Source organism: Peromyscus californicus, unplaced genomic scaffold, assembly GCF_007827085.1.
Source record: "Peromyscus californicus insignis strain IS unplaced genomic scaffold, ASM782708v3 Scaffold_9__1_contigs__length_137607984, whole genome shotgun sequence".
Taxonomy (NCBI): Eukaryota; Metazoa; Chordata; class Mammalia; order Rodentia; family Cricetidae; genus Peromyscus; species Peromyscus californicus.
In genome coordinates, this window is record NW_026294617.1 from 119,938,638 (window position 1) to 119,963,714 (window position 25,077).

A 25,077-nucleotide genomic window follows, 5' to 3' on the forward strand; every position below is an offset into this window, starting at 1 on the left:
TTGCTACATGGCTCGTGGCTTACCGGCATCTTCACATGCTGTTCTCATCATGGCGGCTGGCAGTGTCTCCCCCACTCAGCCTTCCACTTCCCTGTTTTTTCTCCTCCTTGTCCCGCCTATACTTCCTGCCTGGCCACTGACCAATCAGTGATTTATTTATTGACCAATCAGCAACACATTTGACATACAGAACATCCCACAGCAAGGGAAGGCTGGCAGCAGGAGGTGCTGAGAGAGCTTGTAGCAGATGCTGGCTCAAATTTCAGTTGCCAAGGAAGTAGAGGATATGAAAGGGGCAGGCTGGGCACAAGTCTGCAACCTCTTTCCCTCCCAGATCTATTTCCTAGACTAGGCTCCATCTCCCAATGTTCCACAACCTCTCATAACAGCATCAGCAGCTGAGGACACAGTATTCAAATACATGAGCATGTGGGGGGGACATTTTAAGTGCATCTCTGCCACACAACTAAATATCCACTCAGAGTAGAGTTACATGATTTCTATGAAGATTCTTTCAAGCATTATATTGATAATTAATACTATTAATAAGCATGGTATATGTACCCTCACTGTTTTAATATCAAAGCACTTCCTATGGATCTATGGAAATGGCACAGTAACACCCTAGAGTTATACTCCATTGTACAAAGACCATATGCTCTTAGGTTTGCCATCTTTATTATTGTGGATTACATTTAGTTCTGATGTGAGATGATTTGAAGCTTATCAGTAAGATTCTGTCCTGAAAGGAGAGAGCAGGGGAGGAAGCCGGTGTGCTTAGACTTTTCACATCATGGAACAAAAAGATTTCATTTTCTTTATTTCTTCCTCATGCTTTTTGTTCTGATTCTTAAGTTTTTCATTAAAAATTTCTCCTTGTTCCTGAAAAGAGAAATTGGAAACTGGAATCTGCACAGAGTATCATTTTCCCAGTAAGAAATCTGGCATCCAAGGAGCAAGGAACAGCAATGAGGATTCAGGGCACAGTAGTCCATATACCCTGCTGCTTGGAATGTAAATTAAATTATTATGACTACTACAGAAGTCAGTCTTCAAGTTCCTCCAAAAACTTAAGAGAGACCTTCCATCAGATGTAGCCATGTCATTTCTGGGTACACATCCAGAAGAACCAAAGTCAACTTTCTACAGAGAAACCTGTATCCTCATGCTTATCATTCACTGTCCCCAGAAGCTAAATTACACAACCAAATTGGACATTCTCTTTTTTATTATTCTCTCCACAGTGGGAAGTTTATTCTTTGTACATCTATTCCTTTCCTGGTGAACTCCTTGTACTCCAAAAATTCTAATAGAGAAAATATACTGGTTTAATTCTCAAAGAGCCAACATTGTCTTTATCATTCTATAGAAAAATTTTTATAACTCATTTATAATTTACAGTGTATGTAACTGTATCTTTTACAGCTGTAAATGAGATTAAATTACAGTATTTTCAGGCAAGTGGATGGAAATGACATAAGCCATGCTGAAAATAAGAAGTATGCTTTGTCTCATGTGGAATCCAGAGAGGGGAGAGAAGGACACATAATTAAAGGAAAAATAGTAAGACAAAAGAGGAGGGGTCATTAAAGAAAAAGAAAATGCCATCAAATCTGGTTATATGCAATTATGGAAATGCTATAATGAAACCCTTAAGTTGGACTGATACTATATAGTAAATAACCAAAACTATGATAACTATTTTTTTCAATAATGGTCAGACAAGTACACTTTAAAAATGTTAAAATATGTTTTTTAGTGTTGTGTCTGTTGTGTGTGCACACTCGTGAGTGTGAATGTGTGTGGGTGTATGAGAGAGGGAGAGGGAAAAGGAAATGGAGAGTAGGGGAAGAGAGAGGAGAGAGAGAGAGAGAGAGAGAGAGAGAGAGAGAGAGAGAGAGAGAGAGAGAGAGAGAGAGAGAATATGTGTGGAAGTGAGAGGATAGCCATCGTGTTGTTTCTCACTTTCCACATGGTTTGAGACAAGATTCCTCCACTGTTTTTCTGAGCAAACTGGCCTGTGAGTTTCCAAGGATTCTCCTGTTTATGCTTTCTATCTCCCTGTAAAATGTTGGTAACTGGAATTCATGGTACTACATCCTGCTTACACACAGGTTCTGGGGATTCAAATTCATGTCCTTACATTTGAACAGCAACCACTTTTATGCTCTGAGCCATCTCTCCAGCCTATATTTTTATTTCTTCAGTGTGATTCTTCATAGCTTTAGTAGTTTTTCTACTTTAGCATCTGAAATGTGTTGTCTACATTCCTTAACATAGTATTGTGGTGATACTGTGTTTGTGCTTTAACAAATAAACCTTGCCTGAATATCAGGATACAGACCCAGCCATTAGAGGGCAGGCAGTGGTGTCATATACCTTTAATCCCAGCACTTGGCTTCATATGCTTTTTTTTTTTTTTTTTTTCGTTTCTTTTTTTTTTTTTTCTTTTTTTTTTAATTTATTTTAATTTATTTTGCAATACAATTCAGTTCTACATATCGGTCACGGATTCCCTTGTTCTCCCCCCCTCCCGTCCCCCTCACCTTCCCCCCAACGCCCCCCCCCCCCATTCCCATCTCCTCCAGGGCAAAGCCTTCCCCACAGACTGAGGTCAACCTGGTAGACTCAGTCCAGGTAGGTCTAGTCCCCTCCTCCCAGGCCAAGCCAAACAATCCTGCATAGGCCCCAGGTTTCAAACAGCCAACTCATGCAATGAGCACAAGATCTAGTCCCACTGCCTGGATGCCTCCCAAACAGATCAAGCCAATCAACTGTCTCACCCATTCGGAGGGCCTGATCCAGTGTGGACCCCTCAGCCATTAGTTCATAGTTCATGTGTTTCCATTCATTTGGCTATTTGTCCCTGTGCTTTATCCAACCTTGGTCTCAACAATTCTCGCTCATATAAACCCTCCTCATTCTCGTTGATTGGACTCCCAGAGATCCACCCAGGGCCTAGTCATGGATCTCTGCATCCAGATCCCTCAGTAGTTGGATGAGGTTTCTAGCACAACAATTAGGGTGTTTGGCCATCCCTTCACCAGAGTAGGTCAGTTCAGGCTGTATCTCAACCATTGCCAGCAGTCTGTTGTGGGGGTATCTTTGTGGATTTCTGTGGGCCTCTCTAGCACTTTGCTTCTTCCTGTTCTCATGTGGTCTTCATTTAGCATGGTCTCCTATTCCTTGTTCTCCCTCTCTGTTGTTGATCCAGCTGGGATCTCCCTCTCCCCCAAGCTCTCTTTCCCTCGACCCTCGCCTTTCATTACCCCCACTCATGTCCAGGCTGTTCATGTAGATCTCATTCCATTTCTCTGTCATTGGGCGATCCCTGTGTCTTTCTTCGGGTCCTGTTTTCCGGGTAGCCTCCCTGGTGATGTGAGTAGCAGACAATTCATCCTTGTTTTAATCCCAGCATTTGGGAGGAAGAAACAGGAAGTGAGATGGGTGGGTAGAGAAAGGAAGTTTTAAGGCAAGATAGAACAGGAGCTCCTTCTTTTCAATCAAGGGTTCCTAGAGTTAAGAAGTCTTTCTAGTGGCTGGCTGCTCTGTTCCTCTGATCTTTCAGTGTTTAACCAGATATCTGACTCCATGTTTTTATTCTTAAGACCAATTAGAATTTGTACTACGTAGTATTGCTCTGCATTCAGCCTCTTACTCCATGTTTAGAATTTTATCTTTAAAAAAATCTCTTCAAAAGTCTTTAACCATATGATATGAATATCACATGTATGTAAATAGGATAATAAATATACATTTAGTAGAGTGATGCATAGTTTCCAGATTAAGGAAAGACACGATTGGGGAGTTTTATACAGACCTGTAAGATTTTGTTGGCATTACAAAGAATAAAGTACTGAAGTGTTCTGGGAGTGCATTTGCCCAAAGTGTGACTCAGACTCAAGGCCAGGAGAACAGGAAAGTGTCTACAATCAGTGTTGCTAAGTGGCCATAGGCAGGTGAAATTGCTTTTTAGGATGCTTACAGGAAAGAGGCCAATAGAGATGGTAAAAACAAAACCACTGTGGAGTGCACTAGGTAAGAAAAAACATGCCAGATGTCCACCCAGGAATAGTATCTCAGCACACTTTCTATCTTTCAGGAATGGCAATTTCCACAGTAGAAAAAAAAAAAGACATCAATTCCCATGTTAGTGGTACAAGGCTGCAATGTTGGATTTGGGGTACTGAAGTAGAAAGATCTCAAATGCCAGTCTAGCCTGAGCTACACAGAGAGACCCTATCTAGAACAAACAATGAGATAAAAAGATAATAGAGTAGTCCTGTGTCCTTAAAGAAGCAGGGGTTAAAGTGGTTAAAGTCCTAAGTGTAAGGATTTCAGTTATGGGCTTATATATTTTGAGTGACACAATGATTCAGGAGTCATGGAGCATACTCTATATGTAATGAGCCTTTGTCAGAAATACAAAGGTGAAGGTGTCTACACAGAAAAGTCCTTTACCTAATCACATGTACTAACCATTAATCAGTGTCTTTTATCACTAGACATTGAATGAGAAAATTAAGATGTCACAATGAATTACCTCAAGCTTGTTAACCAAGATCTTTTCTTGCTTTGCAATTTGATACAATGTATCTGCTTTCATCTGCTCAGCCATTTGTTTCAAATAATCCAGAAAAGCTCTTTCTTTCTGTTCCATAATCTTCAGAGTAGTCTCATACATTTCCTGGAGCATTTTCATTGACTCGGAGGACTGAGCTTGTGCAGATTCCACTGAGGATTAAAACAAACAAACAAAATAGAAAAAATATGTAGGATCAGTGTGTAGCTTCTCTCTCCCTCAATGTTTATTTATATTGATTTTTCATGACGGAAATTCTTAGGTTCATAATTTATTCTGGAGTGATCACAGTTCCTCTGATACATTTTCTTAACTCAGATATGACTTTTGAGAATGAAGACACATCTTTGCTCTTCTTGTTATAGTATGAAAACATGATGTCACTGAGCCAGGACCAAGGAGAGGGCAGTAGTTACCCTTGGGCTTCATTACAAGGAATCTCGAAGCTCTACACACTCACTCTTCACAGGGACAACCCTCCCCTTGACCATGGAGCTTCTGCATTCTGAACCTAGGCTGAGTCAGATGACTAAGCATTCAAAGGGCAATTTAATAAAACCCATTCTTTTACACAACTACTGTAAAATAAAGTTTAAAATTCAAAAAGAAACATTTCCTTCAATGTGAGCTGAAACATTATTCACTGAACCCCCAGTATTGATACTTAGTTGGGCCTAAAGTTCCTTGGTTCACTTTGCATCTAATTTTCTCTATGTTCATGTTATTTCAACCAGATTCAACAGTGTAAGTAAGCCGTTATATCAGAACATAGATCTATAATCATTGTGTGGATGAGGAAAGAGAAATCAACCTTAAACAAACTACATAATAGCTCCCTATTTAAAATATATCTTATTATAAAATTTATATTTTCTCTAAAGGAAATGTAAGTAACTTGACAAATAGTATGCACTTAACCATCCTTAATAGCATTAGTGGGAAAAACAAGAGGGATATCAACAGTTTTAGTAATGAGCATCAAAGAAATCGCCTTAGTAGCAGCTCTTAACCTTTATACACCATCTTCATTTCTGCAATGTTTATGACCAGATAATGCAAGCATGTAAAGTTCATGTTCAATGCTATTGACTGCTGTGTGGGAGTTGATCATTGCACTTGAGCCCTGGTGACAGTGTTGGGAAGGAAATATTGATTGTACGAATGCAGAGTCTAATACATTTTAGGATTATTTCTCTGTTTTTTGCCTCTATCTCCTGAATCTCCTTCTGATGTTTTCTTCTCTCTTCAAGGATTTCTTCCTTGAAATTTTCTCGATCCTAAGGAGGAAAGGATAGTTAAAGAGGCATAGAATAAAATGATCTCACAGAAATTGTTTCATTATTATCTAATAAGTTTCTCTCTTTCATTTCTAGAATTAGTATCTTAAACAGACTTGAAACTCTCTTTGAAGTTAGCCTCCTATCTTATCTTATAACACGTTTCTTTCTCTTGAGCTTCTTGTATTTGGAATTATTTCCCAAGAACTTCTTCATAGTCTTTAGAAGAGGCTCATCTATGGAGTCCCTGATGTATTGCTGCTGTAGAGTTCTACTTTGGGATTCTTGATCCAATAGGCAACACAACTGGGTATAATTATCACTCTCTTTTCCTCCTCCAACTGACCCCTTCTATAGTGTGGGTATTCATTTCAAAATGATGGTCACTTGGGAGGATTTCTCCATGGTGCTCAGAAGCACAAGTATAATTAGATCATGAAATTCTGATGGGATTATTAATAATAAGAAAATAAAATTGAGGAGACTGGGACTGTATTTGCTCAGAGTGCACTTCTGGGCCAATGTACAGAATCCTCAGACTTAGAGGAAGCCCAGAGAACAGTTAGGGTAGAACAGTGAGAGAGCATTTCATATGTGTTTCAGCAAAGACAAAATCACTATTGACTCCACTAGGCAGAAAACATATGCTAGGTATTTTCCCATGATATATGATGCAGAAATTCCTTATCTCATATGCAACCATAATTTTCTGTTTAGAAAAGGTAACCAGTTCTGTATCATTTGATGTGGGTACAATATATAATACATTGGAGGCTTTTTGTACAGGGCTTGGTGACCACTAGCTACTATATAGTGAGTGAGAATTATGCAGACTCCAGGAAGCACAGTCTACCAGCAAGAGGCCATTAGCAAATGCAGATTTTCTATGCCACAGACACAAATGATGTGAAACTGTGGTAGAGTGTCTAGCTACAATGGTCCTTCACCTAGATTAACTGCACTAACCTCTAATCAGTGTCTTTTATTCCTGCCATTGGGTGGGAATGTTGTGATGGCACAAAGGAATACCTGCAGCACAAAGGTCATTATCTTCTCTTGCTGAGCTCTGTCTCTCTCCATCTTTTCTATCAACTGTTGCACGTGTTCCTGGTGATTCTTGTCTTTATTTTCCATCATCTGATCACATTTCCTTTGCATTTCTTCCATTATTTTTACTGTAGTCTCTGTAGTCTTTGAAGATTCAGCTTGCATATGATCCACTGTGGAAGAAAAGGAAAAAAAAAAAAACATGTAGGATTGGTATGATGTCTCCTTCTGCCAACACCTGTTTGGTAGTTTGCTAAACAACACTTGTTTAGTAGTACTAGTTTGGATACATGGAGTTCTGTGGTACCAGCATGGAGAAATCATGATGCCTCTGACATATCTCACCAAGACATGGTTTGGGGAGTGAAGGTCCATCCTTGCTTTTGTTGTTCCAAGGAGATCTATATCTGAGGATATCCACTAGTTACTAATAGGCTTATAGAGCAATGGTTGAATACAGTCGTCTGTGTGTGTGTGTGTGTGTGTGTGTGTGTGTGTGTGTGTGTGTGTGTTTCTACAGCTCTCTCTCTGAATTGTGTGTCTAAAGGTCAATACTTTTCTATCACTAGTTAATTGTACATCAGCTACACACTGAAACTATTGTGACCTGGGACTGATGGCTAAAAAGAACTTCCCTTTAATTTAAAAAGAATTATTATTTTGCTTTCTGCATATGGATGTTTTTGTCTGAATGTTTTTCTGTGCATGTTCATTCCTTGTTCCTGTAGAGGCCAGAAGAGAACACTGGATCCCCTGGAACTAGAGTTACAGATAATTATGAGCTTCCATGTGGGTGCTGGAAATTCAACCAGTCCTCCGGAAGAGCAACCAGTGTTCTTGACTACTGAGCCATCTCTCCAGCCCCGGAGCTTCCCTTTATATATAATCACATATGTTCTATGGTCTATCAGCAGGAATACTCAACAATATCTAAAGAACTGGTTCACTCTTCAGTGCACAAAAGGGAGAATGTGCACAGTGTTGAAGAGTCTAAATTATTTACTCAGAGGAGAAGAAAATTCTCATGAATTTTCTGGCAACTTTCTCTCTTATCATGCCCCTTAGTTATATAATTTATGGGCTCTCCACCACAAAAGATGTATAGTTCAAATATCAGATATAGTAAAGGTTATGCTAATGTATATAATATAATTAAAAATGAAATGAAAAACTTAAGATGGAAAAATGGTTTTACAAGTAATTTCATTTTGCTGATTTATGGCTCAGTGACGATATAAAAGCCAAAGCTTGTGGCTTAGTGAAGGTATAAATGTCACGAATTCAAATGTAAAGCGAGTGGGTGTTGTTAGATACCCCAAATTCATTATTGAACTTGTTCTTGGACTGGATAGTGTTCTAATAGAAACTCTTGTCCTACATATTTAATTTTTATTTATTATTATTACGTCTGTATGGCTTGTAGGGAGCAGGGGCACCCATGTGCCACTGTCCATGTGTGGAGATCAGAGGACAACTATGTGCAGTCTCTTCTCTCCAACTTTACATAGCTTCTCATGATTGAACCCAGGTCCCCAGGCTTTACAGGAAGTTCCTTTTACATGGTAAGTCCTCTTAACAGTCCTGTTCTATGTATTTTTCCATTCTATTTGTAGTGTAGAAGATAATACTTTTTTCTTTGTATCTCTTCTCCATGTTCTTCATCTCTTCTTGAAGTTTTCTGCTCTCTTCTTGGAACCCCTCTTGGAGTAGCTGTTTCTGCTCCTAAGAGGGAAAGAGAATATTTAGTGTTGCAAGAAACATCAAGATAACAAAATTTACCAAACAATTTACAAATTAGTGGTTTTGAAATAATTCAGTAATTCCTTAAGACCTTGGTATTCATTCTTAGATTTTTCCCATTAGTGTCCGTACCCTCCCCTGTCTTGTGTTTTCAGCTTTTATTACAATACCTGATAATTTCTTATTTGGTCAAAAGTAGTGTATATCTACAGTCCCTGAAAAAGTTTTGATCTAAAACCCAACCCTGGGATTAGTGGATCAATGAGAATTTACTCATTACACCTAAATACAGACAGCATTTCCATCAACTGGCAATTATATGGTATAGTTTTTGTTTTCAAACACACTTTTCCTCCTGTAATGTCAAGTCCCAGCTGTCTGAACTCTACCAACTGTGGGCAAACATATGCTTTAATTGCTCTTTCACTGAATATATACAGACATTTCTTTTATTATTATTTACTAAACAATAATGAACTTGAGCACCACCAACATCCATGAAGGTCTTGGGAATTATTGCTCCATAATCATTGACAGACAACTCTATTACGCAGTAATAATGGAAATTTAATTCTGTGAATCCCAGAATAAAGTAAAATGTCTCATCATGGAATTGTATATAAGCTTCCAAATTTCATATGTAGAGTAAGAGATAGTAGTTGAGGACCTGGAGGACTGATATGGCCAACAGTACATTTCTGAACTGACATTTAGTCTCAACCTATCCTTGGAGGAGGGGCTATGAACAGAAAGGTGTTGGAAGACTGTGTGTCAGTTGGTGATGCATCTTCCTACTCTAGGTATTTCCAGATATAGACAAGGTGTGAGGAAAACAGATTGCTACTGGCTCATCCTGCAGATGATTGTGTGAGATCTAGCCTAGAACATTTACTCAGAACAACTCATGAGGAATCAATCAAAGAATGCACATACTGTAGCATTGCTGTATGACAACTCTCTGCTGGATCAACACTGCACTACAGTTACTCATTTGTCCTCTTTTGATTGCTTAATTTAATTTAGTGATTTTTAAAACCTTCACTGTGCATAATCATTGTATGTGCTAGTATATTGCATAAAGACACTGTTAATTAAATCTATATTGTATGTTGATCAACTGTTTTTCATGACTTCCCACCTTCCATTTTCTCACACATATCCTCCCTTGTCATTTTTATTCTTCCAAATGATTTTGCTTTCACATGTGCATTTATGTATTCCTGGGACTGAAGTAAACACACACACACACACACACACACACACACACACACACACACACACACAAATGGTTGTATCAATAAGACAAAAAGGCCTAAACAAAATGAAACAAAAGATCTAGAAAAACACTGAGTTCATTTTGCTTTGGCAAATTATTTCTGAGCATGGGGCCTGCCCTCAAGTGTGGTTGATATACTCATTAACACTCATTGGCGAAAACTGAGTTTTCTTTGCCAGTGAGCATCAATTGCAGGTAGCTTCTTGATTAAAGGTAGGACCCATGCCCAACTCTCCCTCTCAGTGCTGGGACCCTGTCTGGCTTGAGCCTTATAGGTCTTGTGTGTTCTGCCAGAGTCTGAGTTTACATGTGCATCAGTCCTGTTGTGCCTTGAAAATGAGGTTTCCTTGGAGTCACCCATCACTGCTAGCTCTTACAATCTATCTGTATCCTCTTCTGCGTGGGTCTATGAGTGTTGAGAGGAGGGGTTTGATGAAGACATCCCAGTTAGGGCTGAGTGCTCCAAAGTCTCTCATTCTCTGCATATTGTCCATTTGTGGTTCTCTGTTCATTCCCACCTACTACAAGAAGAAGATTCTCTGATGTGGTATGAGAAAGGCACTGATCTATGAGTATAGCAGTATGTCATTAGGAGTCATTTGATTTATAGGTTTCTTTAACAAATCAGTTGTAGTAGGTTTTATCCTAGGCCTATGAGCAATCTAATTTCAGGTTCTTGGGCATTTAGCAGTGGCAGTAGTGGGTCTTAAATCAAATAAAAAAAAAGTGGTTGGTTATTCCCATTGCATGCAGCAACTATTGCACTGTTATGTCTTACAAGCAGGTTGTTGTTGTAGGTCACAGGACTTGTAGCTGGTTGATATTGATGATTACTTTTCTCCTCTGTAGTGTGCAGAACACCATTTAGTACCATGAATGCTGGCCAGTGAGAGTGAAGCTTCTGCTTAGGCACCAGTTTCACTTCTTTGTGCTCAATGACATAGAAAGTATTGTCTACAGCAATAGGGCCTTATCATCAGACTGAAGAGAGCAACCAATAGCCTTGACAACATTTGATGCTTGAGGTGTTCCATGGGTCCCCTTGTGCCAAATTACATTTGATCTCTTCCTTTTTTAAATGTGGAAACTTAAATGTTTAAACTGGAGCTGTATTTTTCCAAATATTTTTAAGTTTAAATTATGAATGGATGCTGTGGGATGTTCTGTATGTCAAATGTGTTGCTGATTAGTCAATAATTAAAACACTGATTGGCCATTGGCTAGGCAGGAAGTGTAGGCGGGACAAGGAGGAAAATAAAGCTGGGAAGTGGAAGGCTGAGTCAGAGAGACACTGTCAGCCGCCATGATGAGAAACAGCATGTAAAGATGCCGGTAAGCCACGAGCCATGTGGCAAGGTATAGATTAATGGAAATGGATTAATTTAAGCTGTAAGAACAGTTAGCAAGAAGCCTGCCACGGCCATACAGTTTGAAACCAATATAAGTCTCTGTGTTTACTTGGTTGGGTCTGAGCTGCTGTGGGACTGGCGCGTGAGAGAGATTTGTCCTGACTGTGGGCCAGGCAGGAAAACTCTAGCTACAAATGGATTTTTAACAATAAAATAAACTTGTAAAATACTTGTACAATGTCTTTCTGTGGATAGCTGTTGTTTGTAGTGACTCAGGAAAATAGTATTCGCAGGACTTTTTTTTTTAATGGGAGCAAGTAGTTTTGGACAGCTATCCATGCACAGTGATGGTCACAGTAAGTTTGAAGAGACTGCTACAGAATATGGGCTGGATAATTCCTTATACCATGTGATTGTCTAACCTCCTACAGCATAGTTTCTGTTAAAGATTCTGGAGGATAAAAATAACAGGATACCTGAAGTTTAAGAGCTAGTGTCCGCTCTTGCTCTGCCTTCAGCTGGATTCTGTCATTCTCCATTTTCTGAGTCAGCTGTCTCAGGTGCTCCTGATAACTCTTTTCTTTCTGTTCCATCAGCTTCTCATTCTTCTTCTGTGTTTCCTCCATTAGTTTTGCAGCAGCCATTGCAGATTCAGTTTTCTTCCGCTCCACTGAGAAAGAGGGGAAACAATTTTTACGTGGGTCTACAGTGGGAAGGCACTGACTGCTGGTGCTCTATATGTACTCATAGGTTGAAGTTGTAGTCACAGTGTGATGATATAGCGAGTTGTGATTCTGGTGAGGTAATTGGATTTAGATGATTGTGAGGATGGAGCCTCCATAGGAGCTCAGTGCTGTTGTAAGATGATAATAAAAACACAGAGTTCAGTCTTCCCACCCTGCAATGATGCAGTGGGAAGACACCAAGATACTAGAGAGAGCACTCTTGACCATCATAGAATCCAGACTCTAGATTCTTGTTCTCCAGAACTGTGAGAAGTACATGTGTTTTCCGTATGGCACCTGTCTATGGCATTCTGTCCTTGCAGTTCTCCCCAGAGGAGACAGTATTACCTCCTCCTTACTCCCATGGTTTCTTGTTAGTACTATTAAATTTTTGTTCTTCTTTTTTCTTTTCCTTCCCTTTTTATTTATTCTATGTGTCTTTTACATCATATATCTTGATCCCATTCATTTCCCCATCCCTTTTCATCTGCCCTCTGCCCCTGCACCAGAACCAGCCCACAAATGAAAACAAAATTTAAGAGAAAAGCAAGGCAGTGCGGGGGGAGAAAGAGAAAGGCAAACAAACAAGAAGAAGGAGAAAACAAATGAAATCATTTTAAATAGGGGAAATTTTAAAATCTCGTCATGGAAGCTGCAGTGTGACACAGTAAGTCACACAGTAAACATATATATATATATATCTTTACTTCTAAGTACTCATTAAAGAGTCATTGGTCTGGTTTGAGGTCTCTGATTTCTGCTACACTATTGATGCTGTTTCCTCACTGGGACTCTTCTTGGATGTCCTGTGTTGTGGAGATCCTGTAGCGTTGGGTCTGCAGGTCAGGTCCCTTAACATGCTCCTGTAGATCATAGATGGGGTGGATTTAAAGTGGACCAAGTCATAACTCTGTTTCTGGGCCTGTTTTATTTTATTTTATGTGTATGCGTGTTTTGCCTGCGTGTACATCTGTACACCACGCACACGCTTGGTGCCTGTGGAGCCCAGAAGGGGGCAGTCTTGTTATTGGAGCTACAGTAAGTTATGAACCACTAGGTGGGTATTGGGAATGCCCCTTGTCATCATCACTATTTGATAGAAAGACTATCCCAAGTCCAATTTACTCTTGAGGTAACTCCATAACATCAGCAACCCTGAGCATCATGGTCAAAACGACCATTCTTGTTTGAGTTTAAGAGTTACTATTTTAAGACAGGCAAATAGTTAAACTGTTTCAAGATTTTGTTTTTTGGTTTCTTTCTCACCTTCAATCTCCTTTTCCTTTTCTGTCAGACTCTGATCTGTCTGTAATATTGCATTAGAAACAGCCTCCTTGGATTGTATGTATGTCTGTAGAACCTCTTCAACCTTAGAGACCAGAGAACATAAGTTAGTGGGAGGACATCTATCTATCTGTCTCCCCACCACCCTCAAGAATTGTTCTATCCATCTGAGATTCCTTACCACAGGAATGGGCAAATCATCCAAGGCAACAAAAGAAAGCTCCCTATTGGTTGATACTGGGAGAAAGTGATTCCGTACATTTAGACTAAGGCATGTGAATTGGAGATGTTAATCTTGTGGGCTTACATGGGCGAATCATTCTGAGACATAAAGCCTTCAGGGAGAAAACAGTTCAGAGTGATATAGATATAAAGATGAAATGGCCAGAATGTAGAGTTAAAGTAATCATCAATCAGATGAATAAGTATCATTTTTCTAAATGTTTGGATGAAGGAGACATGCCAGCAGTGTTAGAGCACACTGATAAATATCTTGGTTACCTGTATGCCCTTCTTTGGTTCTCCATAGTACTTTTTCTTCAGCCTTTCTATCTCCTGAACAAAGAGGCAGTAACCTCCTGGCTTATAATAAGTGCCTTGCCTCACACCTTCTTCAAGAGATCTGAAAATATCGTGAAGCAATTCCCAGCAATGGTTTGATGATGCTTCCAGATTGCGTTTACAAAAGTCATCCCATCTTTCTTCTAGCTGAGACTGCAGTGTAAAAATGGAAGTAAAAAGGACACCAGAGAAGATAGTAACAAGGGTTAGAATTTCTCCAAGGGCTTCCCAAAAAAACTCGTTGTCTCCAGAAACTTGATGACAGCTGAGGAAAACTATGGCTCTTCTTTGAGTTTGAACCTTCTTATGAATCCCCTCCTTACTAGAAATGATGATCAGAGGTTTATGCCAAACCTAATTGCAAGCTTTGCATTTAAACTGGACTGATGATGGCTGTGAATAGAATGAAGGAACCAAAGCATAAGCCCAAGGAGACAACTAAAACCACAAGTTTATCTCTTTTGACCAAATGAAATAAAATTGATCTATCCAAGTGTATAATTTGATTAAAGCACTGATTGTTAATTATATGCACTTAAACTAAAGGTGAGTATCATAAAATTATTTCAAACTTGAGTCCATAGTTTAAAGATTGTTTCTTTTGAGTATATATTCTAAAGAGGCAATTGTCACTTTTTAAGGGCTACAAAGGATAGTTTCCTTCAAAATTAACACTCATTTTGTTGTCTGATATATCCTTTGCCTTGTATAACATTGATCCATATAAACTTAGGAGAAATTTACCGCCAATTCCTTTTGGAATGAATGGTCTTCATCTTTAAAGGAAGTGCTGAGGAAGATTTCTACGGCCTCTTTTTCACAGGTCCTGTGATGATCTAGCAGCTCCTGGAGGGTCTCTGTGGGCAGCTGCACCCTCTGGCTCATCTGCTGGTCATAGTGGGCAGTGGCCTTTTGCACTGCAGCTGAGTTCTCTATCTTTGCCAAGGCCAGGACTGCATTCTCCATGCAGGGCACGTCTCCACTGCAGATGGCTTCAATATAGGTCAGCACTAGACTTTCTAGTCCTATAAACAGAGAGCAAATGATGACATCCACTAAGTAGAACTTTCTTCTCTAAGGAAAAGATAAGGCAGGCCTGTGTATATTGAACACGGATATCTCAGTTCTCCAACATGTTTAGAATAAGACCTCTCATAGTGGTTCTCAACCTCTGGGCCGAGACCACTCTGGGATCTCCTAAGAACATTGGAAGTATCAGATAATTACATTAAGATTCCTAACCATAGCAAAATTACAGTTACAAAATAGCAACAAAAATAATTTTATGGTTGAGGATCACTACAGCCAGAGGAACTGTATTAAAATGTCTCAGCATTAGGAAGTTTGAGAACCACTTACCAGAGCATAGTATGGTAATATAGTCCTCTATATTACTTCATTGAAAAGTCTTTAGTTAAACACGTCTGGAAAAGTAATAGTTTCCTTACCCAAAGTGTTCACCCTTATCTCACTCGAGCTCAGTGTTGCTTTAGAGAATTTTCTGAGGGGAACCAATTTTTAATGGCTCTGCTTTTCATCACAGTAACCATGAGAAATAAGGCTGTATAGTATAATTTTTTGACTTAATAGTCTGAATTCATTCTACTTAATTTTTCTTTAAATTTAAATGACTATGCATACATTGGTTAGATACTAAACAACAGGACATATCTGACTTTGTACAACATTATGGAAACTTAACTTGGTTTAACTTATTTAAACTCAGTTTTCACTACCTATTCTTCTATAGGATTTGACTAATTAAAATCTGGTAGATCAGTTTAAACTGTCTAGAATTTAACATAAATAGTCAAAGCCTCTACACTTTTGAAAGCTGAAACTATATGAATGTTTCTCTCTCCCTCCATCTTGAAATGAGTGGAAGACCAAGATGGGGACTCACGTGGGCCATTGACAGGGATGCCTCCTGGAAGAGTTTTGGCTTTGCAATGGTTAAAGATGTACAAACAGAATTCTGCTACTTGCTTCAGAAAATCAGAATCGATCTCATTTTCTTGCAGTGTGTCCAGCTGGGAGAGCTTTTTCCACTCAGTGGGTGGGTAGAAGGTAAAACACTTCTTCTTTGGAAAGAACTTCCGAATATAGAATCGGGGCAAGTTGTATTTTTTCAACTTCTTTGCAGGTACCTGGGAAAATAATTTTTCCAAAGCAGGATGAATAGTTAGTGGAAGTGTTAGTTTGTCATTTGAGAATTTCTTCAAATAAATCTTCTCTCTATGTTATAGTTTTGGTTATGTACAGCCTTGCCACATAAGTCCCAATGTAAGTAAAGAGATGAACATGGTCTGATAACAGTACTGAGAAAAGGGCAGCCACAGAAACTGCAAATTAATGTAATTATTATTGATTCAGGCAGATGATAAATAATAATCACTTCTTAGGAATAGCCAGAAGCATAGAAATGAAAAACTGAATGTGCCACCCAAAAAGGAAATAAATTTCTGGCATTTTCATCTACAAGTATCAATCTATGTACCTTCCTTGAGTTTCAGCGAATTCTCTAGGTACTCATCTGCTGTGACATGGAATCCATCTACTTCCATCTTCAAGGTCATGTCTCTCAGGCTCCACACGAAGTCAGGGAAGAAGCTCACAAACTCAGCTGAGTCCTCCACCTCATCCTCCTGGTCAGGTGAGGACCTTGCTCTGATGCGATCTGTCAGCTCTGTCACATAGCTGGGTAGCTAAGGAAAAGTGGTGAATGAGCAGGGTCCCCAGTCTTCTTCCTCCCATTGGTCTCATCCATCCCCACACATGGTTTTACCATGCTCTGACTCAGTGTGGACTCATTAGTTGGTGTATGAAGTCTCCCCTTAAGCTGGGATTATTCTGCCTCCTATCTGCCAACACTGACTCTGTAGCATTCCAGGCTGGGATGTTCTCCATCACAGAAAGGATACTGTAGCTGGTCCATGGCCTGCTGGTTGATGGCTCCCATGCTGTTGTACATGAAGGTGCTGCTCAGAAGTACAGCCAGGGCAAAGATCCAGGAATCATTCTGGTTGTCTCCCTGGAAGTCAGAACACACATAGGTCATGAGTATGTCATGTGTCAGTTTTTTTGACCTTGCCAGGTAATTGTTATATAGACAGTGGATGTTTGCAGATATTTTGCAGCTTCAAATATACTGTAGATTTAAGTATTTCTCTCATTGCTAACTGAGAATTTATACTTTCATGTGATGCATAATACCTGTGTCTATTTTTAAAATCTCATTTAATTCTTTCTTCTAGTTCTGAGAATGGAAAATAGGGCTCTTCCCAAGCGTAACAAGCACAAAGGACTGAGATAGGCCATTATAGGTCATTCTTGGATACTCATTATGTACCAGAAAAATTATTTATTTTATTACGTATTAAAAGAAATGCCATAAGACATGTAGAGTACTGTCTTTTTTATTCAGTTGATGAATCAGATAATTGATGCTAAAAGAAACTTTAAAATAAGGACTGTGATTTAGTAACAAGGTTTCCATTTGAACACAGTTATGGGCCTTCAAACTCAAATCTGTAAATGAAGTTCTATGTAGAGTAGGATACATGACACTGAATTTATCCTTGGTGCCTTGATAAGATTGGGTACCAGGTTTAGGTTACAGCCTGTTAGTTGCTGGGATACTGCAGAATGACCATCCTGCTCTTCTATGAGTCTGTCTATTTATTAGTGATGGCTAAAGTTAATTACATTAAGATAGAGTAAATTCAAGCTCTTATTTAAAAATTACAGATTATTTAGATATCAGGGTCTGCACTGCAAATTGAACTTTCAATCCTTACTTTTGCAATATCGCCCAGGCCCTCAGTGTCAAGCAGAACAAGCGTGTGGTCTTTCTTGTGGGGATGAGGCACACACCACATCCAGATTCCTTTTGTATGAGCCTGCACTGTGGAGCCCAGAGAGAAGCCTGTGACATGTAGAAGAGAGGACACAGTGACAGAGAGTTAGAAGCAGGCGTTTCAGGAAATTGATGTAAAAACGAGAACAATCCAAGTCAGTAGAGCTAACTGAAACCAAAACTAGTATTGATCTTGCAACCAGAGAAATAATAAAAATACTTGAAAATATCCACAGTTATCATTAAAAATAGTACTCAGCAAACTAGAATAATTTCTTAATGCAAATGTATGAAATGCTGTATATGAAAACTGATGCCAATATTATACTCATTGGTAAAAGCTGGTAATTTTTTCCTTTAAGATCATAGAAGAGAAAAGTTTGCCCAGTTTGGACACTGGTGTTCAATACAGTACTTGAAGTGTTATCCAAAGTAATTAGGAAAAAAACAGAAATAGCTGGTACCCAAGTTGGAAAGGGAGAATAAGATTATCTGCTGAGGGCCTTGGGAGTATACAGCAGGTGACAACTAGTGTTTGACAAGTCGACCCACCAGATGTATAGCTCCCTGATGGGGAGCCCCACCTGGCAAAGCTGTGGGGTCGCTGGCTGTGGAAACTGGTTGATTTCTGTTTGTAACTTTCTCAGATGCCACTGTTATGCCTCCCTAATAAGAACAGCTGTGGGGTGCTTTCCACGGCCCTTTGGTAGTGTGATTTACATCTCTGGGCACACATTTAGCTGTGGATTTCTGTTTATGCTGTATAATTCTGATGTACAGAAGTATTACCAGAATGTTCTTCTTTACTGACACAGGAAATTAACAGTATTCTCTGTCTCAAAGACAGGCTTTTACACATTTTGCAAAGACCTTAGAAATAGCCCAATACAGACTAAACCGCCCCTACAGAAAACACACAAACTCTAATTCCTAGGTGTTGTTTATTGCTAAATTAAGGTCAGGCTGTTTACATCAAAACATAGTCCTTGCAGTAGCTCTCTTTCTGCATGTACCCTGACTGCTCAAGGTTCAGCCAATTGTTTACTGTCTGGGACCCCTCACCAACTTAGAGCTACATGCATGGGTCGATGTGACATTACTAGCCTAAGAGAAACTATGTGACTTACTTTGTGTTTTGAGAATGGGTCAGATCCTGAAAATGTAACTTACAATTGTCCTGAGTTTGGCTGTGGAACAGCAGCAGCCATGTGGAAAGAGACAGTTGTTTAGAGTTATGTGAAAGCTGCTGCAGAATGTGAGTAAAGTGTGTGTGTGTGTGTGTGTGTGTGTGTGTGTGTGTGTGTGTGTGTGTGTGTGTGTGTGCTGGGTGAGAGATGAAGAAGAAGTAACATGAAGAAGAAGAAGGAGGAGGAGGAAAAGCATGAGAGAAGTGTGAGGAGTGAGTGGGTGCAAGAAGGAATGAGTAAAGAGTGAGTGAATAATGTAGAATTATGTGTGTGTGTGTGAGAGAGAGAGAGAACTATGTGAAAGAAGCTGCTGCTGCTATGTAGGGGAGCTGTGCCTAGGAACTGTGTAAAGTGCTGTGTGGTGAGAGAGCTATGTAAATGAGATATTCATCTGTGGCTGTGTGGAGATTTATGACTATGTGGAGTCAAGGAAGATGAAGCTGTATAGAAAAGAGATATAGAAGAGAAATGTATGTAAAAGATAGATGTGTAGACATGTGAAAACAGATGTAACTGTGTATAGAGATGTATGGCCATATGTACATAAGAAAGACATGTAGTTGTATGTATAAAATGTAGCCATGTGGAGATACGTAGCTGTGTAGAGACAGAAAGAGTCAGAGACCATTCTTAAGATGAAGTAAAAGAGAAAGTTAACATCCCAAAGCATGTGTGTTTTCTTATTTTACCAGTCAGATAGATAGAAACTTATTTCTAAATACCTTCAGATAGAAAAAATCTAGTGCTAGCCACCTTTGAGGATTTTCTTGCATTACTCTGGACGTGGCCTTGGAGCAGGCTCTCCATAACACCCTTAATAATTATCTTTTTCACAGATGGTATAATTTTATATGCTAAAACCTTTAACTATCCCACAGAATAATGTTAAGTATAATCAATTAATCCAGCATGGCTACAGCACACAAAATTATTCCTGTGATTTCTATAATTAGTTCCTTCCCTACACACCAATAATAAATAGCCAACCCATGCAATGAGCACAGGGACTTGGCCTGGGAGGAGCAGACTGGACCTACCTGGACTGAGTCTACCAGGTTGATCTCAGTCCGCGGGGGAGGCTTTGCCCTGGAGGAGGTGGGAATGGGGGGTGGTCTTGGGGAAGGTGAGGGGGGTCAGAGGGGGGAGAACAAGGGAATCCGTGGCTGATATGTAGAACTGAATTGTATTGCAAAATAAAAATAAAAATTAAAAAAAGATATACGAGTTCTAAGATAATTAGAAATAAATAAATAAATAAATAACCAAAATAATAATGTACAGAAAATTAAGAAATTAACACCACTTACAATTCCATCTAAAGAATAAACTACTTAGGAATAAATACACTTCATCTAGAAGGTAACAAAACTACGTGGGGAAATATACATGTTATTTTTAGAAAAAAATTCAGAACACACAAAAAATTACATGTTCCATGTTTAATGTTTGGATGAATAATATTCTTAAAATATCAATGCTATGAGCAGGCTTTTTGGAGCCCACTCACTACCTATGATGGGACACTTGTGCAGCCTTGAGGCGGGGGGGGGGGGGGGGGGGGGGGGCGGGGCTTGGACTTGTCTCTACTGGATGTGCCTCCCCATGGGAGGCCTTGTCTTCTTGTGGGGAGGAGTGGAGGGTGGGTTGGAAGGAGGAGGCTGGGGGTTGAGAAGAGAGGAATCTTTGATTGGTGTGAATAGAAAAAAATTTCTTAATAAAAAAAAAGAAAACAAAAAAATCAGTGCTATAAATGTGATGAATATCCATTCTTTTTGTGATGAAGACCTTGCTTGGTTATCAAAGCTGTGCTTGAACTAGGGGATTCAAATATAACCTGTTCAGTCTATATAATACTACCTATATGGATATTTCCAGGGATGAAAAATATTTTTTAAATTTTATTTAGGAAATTATCTTTTTAAAAACATAGGTTTTCTTGGGGGTGGATTTGATGACTCAGCTGGTAAAGGTGCTGAGACAACCTGAGCTCAGTCCCCAGGATCTAGATGTTGGCAGGAGAACACTGACTCTCACAAGTTGTCCTCTGGTTCATAACATGTTCACACCCTGTACAATTTTAGAAGTTTATAAAAAAAAATTATCCTCAGCATCCTGAGTGCTGGAATTTATGCCCTGCGCCACAGCCATTACTTCCTTCATATTTTGTTTTAAGGGTCAAATCCACAACAACAGGCTATAGAACAGTGATGGAAAATTGGGGGATGGATAATTATTGTGTGATGGGTATGTAGTTTGTCTTGGGGAAACATAATAAATATGTAAGTGGATTAATGTGATGATTGTACAATAATGGGAATTTGTTTAATAATAAAGAATTGCAGTTAAAATGGTTAGAAGAGTTAATTTTATATTATGTTTATTCATGACAATAAGAATTTCCAATTCAATTTGAAACATTTTTAAAATATTAAAGATCAGAGGAAACTCACTGTTACTTCATGACCTTATTAATTACAAAATCATCATCATCATTATTGTGTGTGTGTTTGTATATGCATGATGTGTGTTAGGGTGTGTGTGTTAGGGTGTGTGTGTGTCACAGCACTGTGTAGAGGTCAGAGGACAGCTCTGTAGATTTGACTGTCTCTTTCTACCTTCTTGGTATCGGGTCCAGGTTGCCTTGTGCAGCAAGGGCCTTTACCTACTGATTCTTTTTCTTGGCCCAGCCTTTACTTTTAATGACTGTCATACAGACTATTATGTAATTGAATTATTCTTCTTATGCTTTCTCCCTTTCTAGGATAGGAATAATTTCTGATTTTAAAATGGAACTGAAGATAATAAAGAGTGTTGTGGAGCTGACTGACTTCCTGAAACAGAGTGAAGATAAAAAGCCCAACTCTGAGTAGATTAGATTTCAGAATCTATCTCCTTCTCTAACATTGTTCCCCCTCACAACCCAAGTTCAAAGTGTGACCAAACAGAGGGGACTCAGCAAAGCACTGTTGGTGGCACTCACCTGTGTTCTTCCCAGCCAGCTTGTTCATCAGGTAGGATTTGCCTGTGCGGTAGAGGCCCACTATGGCCACCACCACCACTGGCTGTGTGATGGCCGACAGGATCTCCAGGGCCTTCTGATTAGGCCTCAGTTGTCCTTTCACATTCTCAATGAGACACAGGGGCTCTGGCATGTGGACCTTTAGAGCCGTGTTCATTGAGGTTCTTTGTCTTTGAGGGAAGAGGTGGAATAAATTAGAAATCCCTTCTCTTCTCAGAAGGTGGAGTCACACAACCCTCTAGCACAAACTGAAGTTTTATTGCATTGTTGAAGTGGTAAAGCAAAAATCTGCGTAATTTTAGAAAGTTATGAAAATATAATCCAAGAAGTTGAATAAAAATGATAGTACTAATGAATTTTCAAAATTCAACTACTAACAACTCAACTCTTCCCTTTAAGTTATCATGGATTCTAGTTTTAAATTTTATGCTAGATATTAAATAGGGAAGATAATTTATTAAAAATATTTTCATTAATTTTATTTTTAATTTATGAGTATATACTCACTCATAATTAAATACTAGATGTAAAGCAAAGGATAACAGGACTACAACCCACAGCTCCAGAGAAGCTAGCTAACAAGGAGGACCCTAAGAGGGACACATGGATTGCCCCAGTAAGGGGAAATAAATGAGATCTCCTGAGTAAACTGGGGTAAGGGGGGTAATGGAGGGTAGGTGATGGGGGATGAGAACATAAGGGAACAAGATGGTCGAGCTAGAATAGAGATGGAGTGGGAGAGCAATCAAAAAGGCATCTTGATAGAGGGAGACATCATGACAATAGGGAAACACCTGGTGCAAGGGAAGTTTCCAGGAATCCGCAAGATTGACACCAGTTTAGACTACCAGCAATAATGGAGAGGGTTCCTGAACTGGCCTACTCCAGTAATCAAATTGGTGAATACCCTAATTGTCATCATAGAGCTTTCATCCAGTAACTGATGGAAGCAGATACAGAGATTCATTTAGCCAGAAGGTTTCTCTGATCCTGCCTGGCTCTGCAGTCTTTCAGCTGTCTATAAAATAATCATTCAGAGGCTTATATTAATTATAATTGCTCAGCCATTAGTTCAGGCTTACTGCTGACTAGCTATTACACTTAAATTAATCTATATTTCTTATCTATGTTTAGCCACATGACTTGGTACCTTTTCTCAGTTCTGCCTTGTCATCTTGCTTTCTCTGTGTCTGGCTGGTGACTCCTGACTCTGCCCTTCCTCTTCCCAGAATTCTCCTAGTCTGCTTGCCCTGCCTATACTTCCTGCCTGGCTACTGGACAATCAGTGTTTTATTAAACCAGTGTACATGAGCGTTATCCCACAGCAGATCTATAGCCAAGCCCCAGGCTGAGCTCCAGGAGTCCAGTCAAAGAGAAGGGAGAGGGATTCTATGAGCAAGGGGCATCAAGATCATAATGGAGAAATCTACAGAGACAACTGAACCAAGCTAGTAGAAACACATGAACTTTAGACCAACAGCTGTGGAGCTTACAAGGGACTGGACTAGGACCTCTGCATAAGACAGACAGTTGTATAGCTTGGTCTTCTTAAGGGGTCCCTGGCAGTGAGATCAAGATCTATCCCTGGTGCATGAGCTGTTTTTTTGGAACCCATTACCTATGGTTGGACAACAAGTACAGCCTTGAGGGGGAAAGGGGCTTGGACCTGCCTCAACTGAATGTACGAGGCTCTGCTGACTCCCCATGGGAGGCTTTACCTTATCAGAGAAGAGCATATGGGGTGGGATGGGGGAAGGCTGGCAGGGGAGTGGGAGGAGGGATGAGAGGGCAATCTGTGGTTGGTATGTAAAATGAATAAAAAATTCCTTAATAAAACATAAATACTTTTTATTAATTTTATTTTTTAATTTTTGATATTATAATTGAATTACATTTTTCTTTCCCTTTCCTTCCTCAAAATCCTCCCACATAACTCCCTACTGTCCTTCAAATTAATGACTTTTTTCACTAGTTATTGCATATATATATATATATATATATATATATATATATATATATATATTCCTAAATATAATCTGTTCAGTCTATGTAATGCTACCTGTATGGTTGTTTTCAGGGCTGAAAAATATTTTGAAAATTCTATTTAATAAATTAACTTTTTAAAACGTAGATGCGGTAGGTGGGGGAGAGCAGGAGAAGGGGAGGAACAGGGAACAAGGGTTGGTATGTAAAAGGAAAGAAATTTTTTTTTAAATAAAAAAAATAGACTTTCTTGGGGCTGGTTTGATGGCTTAGCTGGTAAAGGAGCAAGACAACCTGAGTTCAATCCCCAGGATCTATGTGTTGGCCAGAGAGCACTGACTCTCACAAGTTGTCCTCTGGTTTCTAAACATGCTCCATGACATGTTCACATCCTGTACACAAAGGCATATAAAGTAAATAGATAAATGAAAGGATTAAAAACTCCTTAAAAATAGAATATCTCTAAATTTAGCATTAGGTGATTTTATTTTTATTTAGACTACATGCAAGAAATTCAATATGGATTTATAAGCACAATAATTCTTTCAATGAGTAAAAACACTCATGAATAAATTCTCCATTTTCTTCACGTTTGTACCTGGATGATAATCCGCTCAGGTGTTTAGTATTTGCCCCTCCCTCTGGTTCTTATGAACATTTTGGTGGATTGAGCATGTGCGGGATTTTTCAGTTGCTTAGCTGCAGGAGGAGCAGGACAAAGCAAGTACTGTCAATGTCCATAGTCATTTAATTGTGTTCCCACTCAATAGAGACAATGTGAACATAGAGAAGAGCACACATAGTTTCAGTATTTCCAGCTGAATTCAAGCCCAATACTGAAATGTAGTGATAACACCCCTCCTAATATCATCTGACCCTGTACTCCGGTGAATTGCTGCCCATTCTGACTCTGATATTATATAAGTGACCTATACAAAACCTTCTCATTTCCTTCCTGATACTATAGACCCCATGTCCCTGAGCAGAACTCCCCAGAGCTTGGAAGAGAAGTGAGCCTCCTTACCTACTATTGCTGTTCACAGTAGATGGACTGGCTTCCTCCCTGGTCTCTTATTTCCTTCTTCAATGCTGTGAGATTTTCTCTGAATGTGGTTGATCAAATGTACAGCAACAGTATTAATAGATGTGAAGAATATGTAAGTGAAAGTGCTTGCTTCACAGCAGGGAATC

The 25,077-nt window shown here is 39.3% G+C and overlaps 1 protein-coding gene across 1 annotated transcript; it reads right to left on the bottom strand.

The window, feature by feature from the left end:
• Positions 1–579: 579 nt before the first annotated feature.
• LOC128106352 (guanylate-binding protein 1-like) lies at positions 580–23,715 on the bottom strand. Its single transcript, XM_052731828.1, has 14 exons — positions 21,865–23,715; positions 17,639–17,766; positions 16,763–16,872; positions 16,333–16,538; positions 15,745–15,981; positions 14,586–14,866; positions 13,782–13,994; positions 13,263–13,365; positions 11,748–11,941; positions 8,535–8,628; positions 6,889–7,079; positions 5,760–5,859; positions 4,544–4,734; positions 580–882 (listed from the first exon to the last, which is right to left on the bottom strand). The coding sequence occupies exons 1-14, from the start codon at positions 22,058–22,060 to the stop codon at positions 787–789; spliced, it is 2,340 nt and encodes a 779-aa protein (XP_052587788.1). The 5' UTR covers positions 22,061–23,715; the 3' UTR covers positions 580–786.
• Between the last annotated feature and the right edge of the window lie 1,362 nt (positions 23,716–25,077).